At 41.9% G+C, this 10,644-nt stretch overlaps 1 protein-coding gene across 1 annotated transcript; it reads right to left on the reverse strand.

The window, feature by feature from the left end:
- Positions 1 to 5: 5 nt before the first annotated feature.
- gpr137c (G protein-coupled receptor 137c) lies at positions 6 to 10,634 on the reverse strand. The gene is made up of 9 exons (XM_054623801.1): positions 10,531 to 10,634; positions 9,869 to 10,249; positions 5,090 to 5,139; positions 4,682 to 4,789; positions 4,384 to 4,522; positions 3,061 to 3,210; positions 2,350 to 2,475; positions 2,115 to 2,239; positions 6 to 2,013 (listed from the first exon to the last, which is right to left on the reverse strand). The coding sequence occupies exons 2-9, from the start codon at positions 10,241 to 10,243 to the stop codon at positions 1,719 to 1,721; spliced, it is 1,368 nt and encodes a 455-aa protein (XP_054479776.1). The 5' UTR covers positions 10,244 to 10,249; positions 10,531 to 10,634; the 3' UTR covers positions 6 to 1,718.
- Positions 10,635 to 10,644: the final 10 nt, after the last annotated feature.

A 10,644-nucleotide genomic window follows, 5' to 3' on the forward strand; every position in this document is an offset into this window, starting at 1 on the left:
TCTCAAAAGGATAAATAGTAAAATATATAATACAGACGATGAGGGAGAATAAAAATCCTACATTCAGGCCCAAGGCCTTTTTTCTCTGAAGGTGAACAACTTCTAAGTGCAAATATTTGCCTCACAGCTCACAAAGGATCCGATTACATGAGAGGTTTTTGGTCAAACGTCTGTTTCAACAACATTTCCATCCCGTTAATAACAATCCTAGGGCTGATTTCTACTTCAGTATTGAATGAAGGCTACATTTTGATACTTTGATCTATTGTCCAAATGATACTGATAATGTGATTGCCCAGTAAAATCAATGATATGTTTTTAATCCCCAACATTCAGCAACTTGAAATATATGGCACTCCCTGTCTTGGGTTTTCACATAGTTTGTATAATAATGGGGACGTAAACCTGGATTAGGCTGCAGTTCAATATCATTTGACAGCAGTGGCATGTTCTTGTGAATGAGCAGATTTTGTTTAAGCCTGAGTCGGTCGTTAAAGTCATCTGTTGTCACTCTTCCCCATTAAAATGCATTTGTTAGGGGTTACATTTTCACACGCTTAAACAGTGACCTTGTGCTATTGAGATTGAAAAAGTACACGCATATGGCAGCTACATATAACTTTCACGTATATTTTGCAGCTGTAAGCAGTTTACATGGATGATATTTGTGAACGCCGAAATAAATTGCCCTGTATTTCGATGCCAGTCAGTTCTTAAAACCGCAGTTAGCTTATTTTACATGTTAAACGAAACGCGATTCTAGAACATGAGTAGGCAGGCTAAAGTCTTAAGCTCGCTAAGGTTGTTTGTCCATCTTTTTTCTATACCTTTGATTTGCCACCAACAAGATGATGGAAGTTTGGATAGCTTTTTGTATTTCAATTTTGCTAGGAATTTTCTTGGTTAAAACAGATAACGAGTTTAAGCTTACAGTCAGCATTGGCGAATAAGCTAGCTCTCATTTGCTACAACAGCCAATGTTAAATCAGACTTAAAAGGTGAGAAACACCATAAAATGCCCTTCGTAGATGCATTCGGTTGTTATTGTCAAAAAAGCAACTTTGAAGATTGAGGATCAAACTAGCAGGCAAGCGCCCTTCGCCGTTCTTTTCCCACCAAAATAATCACCATTGTATATATGCGTGCCAAACCAAAACAGTCACATTACCCTTTTTTGACAACCCAAATAACGTCGGACAAATGTTGAGTGAATTGAACTTCTTTGTGTCTATAACTGTTGACATGGCAGCTTCTGCATTAGTCACGTTATCTAGCCTGCTACATGGCTCCCGTTTGAGCGGAATGGTTCCTTCCATAGAAGCACAATTGGATGAAAGGATAATTATCTGGTCCCTGATGATTCCAGTCATAGAAATGATAACAGACCAGAACGCTTTAACATAAAAAGTTTGGTCTTTGCGGTTTTAGGTGTATTAGCCGTATTAGTGCTAAACCTCTGGTCCATGGCCTGCGCTTACTTTCGTTCTGGTCCATACATGCCATTTACAGACAGCCATGTCTTTAGTTCCTGATGCAAGCACATTTCTCCGGGAACAATTTGGTGAACCAACCTTTTAGGCCCAACATGGTTCGGAGCAATGCCTCAGAATATTACTCTAAAGCACCTGCTTAGATGGATCTGGGGAATCAAAATGGCGACGAAAAACGCAGGACGTTGTTAGTTATTAGTCTTTTCCTATCTTTAGGATGGACCCTGCTTAATTCTGTGGGGTGCAGAAATATGTTTGCGACCCGCAGTAATAATTCTGTGGCGTGGAAAAGTAGTTACTGTGATGATGATGATGGTGGTGGTTGTTGTTGTTGTTCTGCGGGGTGGAATAGTAGTTGTGATGGTGGTGATGGTGACTCTGGATGTTTCCGTAGGCAAAGAGGAGGGGGGCCGTGGAGGACGGCGGTTGCTGGGTAGATGCAACGCCCGCCGCCAGAGTCCCGTTGCGCTGGATGGAGCCATACCAACTGGAGGTGCCCAGCTGGGGAGTGGTGGAGAGGAGGCTGAGAGAGGGATTTAGAAGAAAGGGAGAGGATAGGAAGATAAATCAATCAGAAGTAATTTTATCAGTCAGGTTAATGATTTTACTTGGGTGTGTGCCCACCTGGCCCGATCCGTCCGACTATTAATGCTCCTGGACAGGTCCTCATCGCTATCGTACCGCCGAGGGTTGTCAAAGAAATATGCTCTGGAGCTGAAACTGTGGCTGTTGATCATCCCTCCTGGAGCCTGAGAGTCAAAGAGATGTTCTAGCTCCATTACACTTTATAGTCCTAAAGGTTTACAGTTATGTCCAAAAGAGTATTGCTAGAACTTGTACTTCTAACACGTTATGTTACCAGGTTTTGGTTGGGTTTCTGGACTCGGAAGAAAACAACCACCAAACTTGTAGGTAGCAGCTCCCAGAAGAACAGAATTATCCCAAATGCGACGTAGGCTTCGCCGCTGATCTCCCGCACGTCGGCCTGCAGCACACACAAACAGTTTAGATTTCATCAACTTCATCTTGAACACACTGAACAAACTGAAAATATTGGATATTATGCTCTGGCATTTGTGCTTTTTTTCATCATATCTTATTCTAACAACACCGCTTGGATCATGAGAATGTTAGCCTTAAAAGGGCTAGTGTGCAAGATTTGGCGCCATCTGGTGGTAAGGTCGCAGATTGCAACCAACTGAAACTTCTCCTGGTTGCCAAGCGAGAAGGAGAACTACAGTGGCCATATCTAAGGTCATCGTTATGTTTGTCCATTCTGGGCTACTGTTGAAACATGGCGGCCAGAAGGGATAGAATTAAGTTGAGATGTCGGACTGACAGCTGGTATACAGACAGATTGAAAAAAATGATTTATAATGTCAGATTATGCCCACACATACGGACACCATGAAACCCTTAAATATGGGCCGTCCATCTCAAGTCCTTTCCCAAAGCTCCTAAACTGGCTCGTCCAATCGCTCACACACACACAAACAAACAAAGGCACTGGGGTTCTGGCTGAATAAAAGCTTTTTATCCCATCTATAACCCAACACACTTGGGGCCGTACCTGATCAGAAACGCTGTACCAGCCGTAGTTGAAGGGACTGGGTCTGTCCTGTGGGGACAGGGCCACCGCCACCAGGTTGTAACAGGCTCTGGATGTGTAGAGCAGGATCACCACGGCTCCTACTGCTGTGGCTTGGCACACCGAGGTACCCTGGTGGAAGAGGAACAGCGGTTATTACAAGTCACGCATCAGTCGGCTATCAGCCTGTGATTGAAGGTCAGATATTGGCCACAAATGTGATCCAAATGACTGATGGCTCCCGATGACTGAAAATGACAAGACCATATAGGCCAGGAATTGAGTTTTGAGGGACTAAAATGGCAATGCGTTTTGTTGCGTTATTCTCCGAAATGGCTGAGGTAGTACAAAAAACAAATACATTTGCTAATATTACTTTTGTATGCTAACGTATTTGTGTGAGGGGCCCTAACCTGTGCTGTGCGTTAATAGTCTGGGACCATAAGCATCTTCACTACTAGCCAGCTGTCGCTGGAGTGACTGCTTGCTAGAGCTAGCTGACATCTAGTTTCCGAAAACCTCTTTCTTGTTATTGTATTAGGGTTCAAATATAAGTAAATAATGTATTATAATGCCGTTTTAGCTGATTTTCTATTTAATTTTCTCTAAAAAACTGACCAGTAAAATCACATGAAATTTGACATGGACATAGTCGGGGTCATCCTTTATTAGAATGCATTAAAAGTTTCAAAGGTTCAAATGTGAGGGAATTATTAATAGATTATGTCAGTTGAGCTGACTTTCCCATTCATTTTCTCCAAAGACTGACCAGTAAGATCACATGAAATTTGACAAGAATATAGTCTTTACATGCTAAACAAGAATCAGTTGAATTTTACAGCTGACCAACAAAGGATATGTTTTTATGACAGGTCAAAGATAATTAGGTGATAATATTATAACTTACAAACTCCCCTTTTTTTATAGAAACAATGCCTAATAATACAAGAACATGACCGTTTTGGGCAGTTGAAAATTGCCCCAAAGCTGTTGTGGTATTGTTTATTATTATTGCACAATTTGTTACCACAAGACAAATAACATGTGGGCAAACAACTTTTCAGTTGTATAATGCCTAAAGACCCCTGGGAAAGACCACCAAAACATTTTTGGATACCAACCACTTTAACATATACTAAGTAAAGTAACCTGATGAAGGTCTACGTACCGAAACGTTGTGACTGAATATACCTATATGCAAGTGAAGAAGACAGTGTGCGGGAGTTTTTTTGTTCAACATATACTGAGTAAAATACATTCTAACTATTATTATTTTTTATTCCGCGTGCACGTTTTTAGTCCTACCTTGGACTCAAGGTAAACATTGGCAGAGGACATCTTGGCAATCTTGAAGATGCAGACGGCCAGTGAGACAGCACAGAGAACAAACAGACTGTCGTTGATCAAGACCCGGGCCAGGACCGCGTGTCTGATACCCCCATCACTGGAGACATAAAGATAAGATAAGATAAGATAATCCTTTATTAGTCCCGCAGCGGGGAAATTTGCAAAACTCACGAGTGAACCTATGTTCTGTGGGTGCTTAATGAGACATTACTGCGCAAAGAGAAAATGGTCTATTTTGGGCATTTGTTTTGTTTACCTCGGCGATTCAGAGCGCTCCAGAGCTCCTTGCACCAATAACGCACAAGTCAGATTCACCACAAGGAAAAATACACTGAGACACAGGAAGAACAAACGCAGTGGAACCCTGGGTAGAGAGAGAGAGATACAGACAGTATGAGGACGGCCTAAACAATGGGACTTTATTCATACACAACAACTTATTAAAATGCATGGTGTCGAATCTGCAAAACAACTGTGTGTTTGTGAGAGAAGAAAGGAAATTAAAATCCCACATCTATATTCAGATTTTCTGTCTAACGATAAAGGACAGCAACATTATTGCATGTGATTAAATGTAGGTCGGTACATTTTAGAACAATTTCTGAAAAAAAGAAACTGCAAATAATATAATAAAGAAAAACATTTAATTAAAGGACAGACTCACTTGTATTTGGTGAGCTCTGGGGAATACTTGGCTTTCGCCTTAAACATCACCTACACAAAGAAAAGTAAAAAAATATATAACATTACACAGTGATAACACATATTGCATTTTTTTTAAATTCACATTTAAGATAAGATGGAAGAAAACAGAGAGAAAGGGAGTTTTTTTTGTGAACAACACTGAGCTTGAGGATCCAATGTGTCATTTAAGAACATTTCTTAATTGACCGCTGTTTGAATAGAGCTTTTGCCCGAGGTGTTGATTTTACAGTGAGAGGAAAAAATAACAGTATTAACAATCTTTCCTTTCCATCTCATAGGCTATAACTGACAAAACAGGTATCAAGACAAATTGATTTTACTTCATTTTGCTGGATAAACAAAGAGGTCTTACTAAGACACAGTCGTCAGTTTGCAAGCAGCAGTCGCAGTGAAAGGATTTCACAAGTCACTTCAGATTACCGACTTTGAGACGGCATGCAGGTAGGCCTTTATGTTGTCCAGTGTTTCTGCTTATTAGCAATTAAGGCTGGAACATGATGTGAAGTGCACTTTTCTGTGTAGACTCTACTTTAGAAAATGCATGTGGTTGCTGTGTGCTCTCATGCTGATTGGATCTTTTTAGATTACTTTATAATCACATGAAAACTAACAGATATGAATGTACTCGCTGAGTTGTAGATGGAACTATTTGGGGCTTTCAAACCCTTGAGATATAAATGCGGTTAACGATAATAAAAAAAAATCCCCCAGGGTAGCCCATTATATATACTCCAAAACACTGCATTAAATGATCCATGTATCCATATGTTATAACAGGAGAGCAGAAAATGGCAAGAAATAATTAATAGTAGGAAGAAGCTAGTATGAAAACAGTTTTTATTTTTAGAAAATGTAATTAACCCGGTGGATTTATTACATGACAAATGAAGGTACAAAAAAAAATTAAAAAAAATAAATAAATACAATTTTAAAATGTTGTTTCTAGCTATGGTTCGGTATAAAAATGATCAAATAAAGACAAGCAAATAATACAAAAACAAATAATATCTATTATCTAGCAGCTGGCCGGCTTCCAACATGTTATCAGTAAAAATGTAGTTTATTCAGTCATTAACAAACATTGGGACAGCACTATCTCTGACCAAAGTCATGCTTGATATTATATGATTAGATGGCCACAGAGGCATCGAACGTTGCCCAACACTGAGTTTAAACACACATAAACACTCAGCCTTTTGTGTGAAAATGTAGGCCAGAAGGAGGTAATTTGTAACCCAGAAATGAAGCAGCCAGCCAACAGAACATGACCGGATTACAGACTTTATGTGCACTCAAACATCAGGGGGAAATGTAGCTAAATCAAAAAAAAAAATCAGATCTTTCATCAGAGAATGAGACTTGACAGTTTGTAGCTGAACATTAGCATAATTATTTTCTGTAGTGAGATAAAGGGGAAGTAAATAACAGGTCAGGAGTCATGCCTGACTCATCAGAAAACACACCACACACACACACACACACACACACACACACACACACACACACACACACACACACACACACACACACACACACACACACACACACACACACACACACACACACACACACACACACACACACACACACACGAGTATTAGTCAAAATTCAAATCTAAAATGCAGTTTCCCTTTTAATTACATTTTTGGAGTCCTAAAGAAGTTAAACATTTCAGGAAACATTGCTTTTTGTGGAAGAATTTGGACTCAATCCCATGCTAGAGCGCAAATGCTAGTTTCTCAGCCTGTCGTTGTCCCATAAATACCAAAACATTTTTTAACCATGTGCATTATTAACTTTATGTTCAATTGTTTGTGCAAGTCAACTATTCACTCTTCTTATAGCTCTGTTTTTGGTCTCCATCTCCTGAGGAAAACACTGTTCTAATCAAGCCATTGATTATAGCTGCACAAATGTTTTGTTAAATGGCTTTTAGGTTATGGTTCCTAACTTTAATATGGCTGAGGTTATAAAAAAAACAGGATTCTACTGTGGGAGAAAATATGATGCATTGCTCAGGTCCGACTTGCCGAGACATGAAACCACAAGTAGGAAAAGTTTGTTCTCTGAGCTGACTAGTCACATGGTTTTCCCAACATAAGATTGAGATGCATACTTTTAAACTGACGATGACACAAGAGAACACCATTTTGTTGGTAATGGTGGAAAGAAAAAAAAAGGGCAGTGCATCAGTTGTGCTATGCAAAGTAGCACAACTATTGGACAAAGGGAAGATGTTGATTCAGCAGTTGACTGGTCACAGGTCTGGCCCTACGGCTTCTGATGTTTAGTCAGCGGTCATATGACACCCCCGGCCTCATTACCTAATCTCCATTCAGCCAGTTGAATGAGCTTCCTTTGGTCTAACAACCCCCCTTTTTATGTGACTGAGATGCATCCTGCGTTTTCCTCCGAGGGCCCTTGTTTGATCTCCAACCGACTGAAAGTTCCAAAGTGTGTAGGTGTTTGCTGTCGGAGGAACAAATGTCTTTGACATTCGGAGTGGGCAGGTGTTCACACACACACACACACACACACACACACACACACACACACACACACACACACACACACACACACACACACACACACACACACACACACACACACACACACACACACACACACACACACACACACACACACACACACACACACACACACACACACACACACACACACACAGTTTGTGACAGGGAGATTTGCTCCAGTCTCTTTTTATTCTCAACATCCCTAACCTCGGCACATGAACTGAGCAAATTTGCAGAGTTCCCAAACCTGATTCAAGTCAGCTGACCAACCTTATGGAACATGTAGGCCAATGGCAACCACGGCAACCATTTCACAATGGCAACTCTACGAGCAAATACTTGAGTCACTCTGCTGGCGAAACAGACATTTCTTGACAATTATGCATTGGCCAACCACAATGCTGCATTTTGGCTTAATTTCCTTCTTACTGAGAGTTAGACGAGTAGCTTGATACCTCTCTCTACATCTGTCCAATAAGTATGACGCTAGATCTAGGAGAGGGCTTGCTTAGCTTAGCATAAAGACTGGAAACAGGAAGGGAACAAAATCAACTTACTAGCATATCTTAAACTCTCATACTCTTATTGTTGATCTTAATTATTTCCTGCAGGGGTGGGGGGACTATTTCTTAGCCGGGTGCAACTTCCCAGAGTCCCTGCTGGTTGCCTGGAAACCTCACAGGGACGACGAGCCTCTTTTTCTTTAAGGTTATGTGTTAGTTCCAGATAACAACACTGCTTTGACACTGATGCCTCATGCCTTTGCTCTGGGTTATGCTCTTAGATGCTTGTTTAAGAAAGGAGATGCACTTATGACTTCTAGTGACTGAGATAAGAGATAAGATAATCCTTTATTAGTCCCGCAGCGGGGAAATTTGCAGACTAGTAGTTCTCTTGAATACCTATGTTGAATACACTTATTGTAAGTCGCTTTGGATAAAAGCGTCTGCTAAATGACTGTAATGCCTATTTTAAATGAACACCCCCCCCATATTTATCTTTATCTCTTTTCTATTGAATCTGGGCCTGGAACTAACAACTCTGTTCATTGGCGAAGGATTACATTACATTACAGTCATTTAGCAGACGCTTTTATCCAAAGCGACTTACAGTCAGTAGTATATTACATATCATTCACCCATTCACACACTGATGACAGCTACCATGCAAGGTGCCACCATCAGACTCTAACTAACATTCATCATCCAGTCCACACCGATGGCAAGCCTTCAGGAGCAACTTGGGGTTAAGTGTCTTGCCCAAGGACACATCGACTGCCGAAGCCGGGTATCGAACCACCGACCCTCTGATTGGAGAACTACCTTGGCTCCACTACGCCACAGCCCCAAGATCAGCTCTGATCAGTCTAATTTCTCTCAATTAACCAATTAATCGGCTGGGGCGGCTTGCCATCGGTGTGGACTGGATGTTGCATGAATGTTAGTTAGAGTCTGATGGTGGCACCTTGCATGGTAGCCTGTCATCAGTGTGTGAATGGGTGAATGATATGTAATATACTACTGACTGTAAGTCCATCCATCCATCCATCCATTTTCCGTAACCTGCTTATCCAGTTAAGGGTCGCAGGGGTGCTGGAGCCGATCTCAGCTGTCAATGGTTGAAGGCAGGGTTCACCCTGGACAGGTCGCCAGTCTGACATATAGAGACAAACAACCATTCACACTCACATCCACACCTACGGGCAATTTAGAGTCTTCAATGCACCTAAGCTGCATGTCTTTGGACTGTGGGAGGAAGCCGGAGAACCCGGAGAGAACCCACGCTGACACAGGGAGAACATGCAAACTCCACACAGAAGGTTGTCCAGCCCGGGAATTGAACCCAGGCCCCTCTTGCTGTGAGGCGACAGTGCTAACCACGACACCACCGTGCAGCCCTGACTGTAAGTCGCTTTGGATAAAAGCGTCTGCTAAATGACTGTAATGTAATGTAATTATTGGATCCATAAAACAAACTGTCAAAGCATTATGGGAACTGTAGTTTTGGTCTTTTTTTCTATCTTTAAACTTGTGTTTACTGCAAATCCAATGTTGTTGTTGATGTCAGCTGTTTTATGAAATCAGGTCACACACACACACACACACACACACACACACACACACACACACACACACACACACACACACACACACACACACACACACACACACACACACACACACACACACACACACACTCTTTCCTACCTGTGTGAAGTAGAGGTTGAGTAGGCAGAGTGTGAAGAACTGCAGGCAGACAGGGCAGCAGTAGAGCAGCCAGTAGGCCAGAGGCTGCAGCCGGTTGGCCTGCACCACATTTCTGAAGTAGAAGGAGAAGAGGGTCGTCCTCAGGGCGGCCCACAGCAGGCACAGGAACAGAAACACGCTCTGGTAGCTGAAACGCTTGTGTCCATAATGCAAAATGAGCCAAAGCTGCAGGTAGACAAAGACAAACAGGAGGCAGTAGAGGACGGTGTACCCGGTGGTCAGGCTGAGCTCCAGGGTCGGGGAGATTGCAGCTCCTTTGGGCTCCTGCAGAGGCGTAAACAAGCGTGCATCGACCTCCTCTCCTGCAGAAAACATCTCGCACTAACACATGGGAATAATGTGAAGGCGAGAAAAATTAAATGCATGACAAAAAGAAAGAAAAAAGGGCATTTAGGGGGTGAAAATGTGCCATAAAAGTCAGTTTATTGTGGAAATAAATGCCATAATGAAGGGTTTAAATCTAATTATAGGCTGGAGAGAATTAATAAATGCACTAGGTTAAAAGATAACAAGAAAGGGAGAAAGAAAACAAGAGATAGGTCCATCTGCGAATCTCTGCAAAGCTGTTCTCTGCAAAAAAACAACTTAAAGGGGGGGGGAACCTCCAGATCAGCTGTGATGCAGCTTTAGACCCGCCCACATGGCTCCCAGCTTAAAGAGGAAACTGGCGCTCCGCAGGCCGCCATCTTGGCTCAACGTCAGGCTCACTTGCTGTT

This window comes from Anoplopoma fimbria, chromosome 22 (assembly GCF_027596085.1).
Source record: "Anoplopoma fimbria isolate UVic2021 breed Golden Eagle Sablefish chromosome 22, Afim_UVic_2022, whole genome shotgun sequence".
Lineage (NCBI taxonomy): Eukaryota > Metazoa > Chordata > Actinopteri > Perciformes > Anoplopomatidae > Anoplopoma > Anoplopoma fimbria.

What these genes read in the sequence shown, in the direction of transcription:
- gpr137c (XM_054623801.1), bottom strand. Translation starts at nt 10,243, where the DNA reads ATGTTTTCTGCAGGAGAGGAGGTCGATGCACGCTTGTTTACGCCTCTG. An exon ending in TCAACCTCTACTTCACACAG is followed by an intron (nt 5,140 to 9,868) that starts GTAGGAAAGAGT and finishes TTCTTTGTGTAG; the next exon opens with GTGATGTTTAAGGCGAAAGC. An exon ending in CCAGAGCTCACCAAATACAA is followed by an intron (nt 4,790 to 5,089) that starts GTGAGTCTGTCC and finishes CTCTCTACCCAG; the next exon opens with GGTTCCACTGCGTTTGTTCT.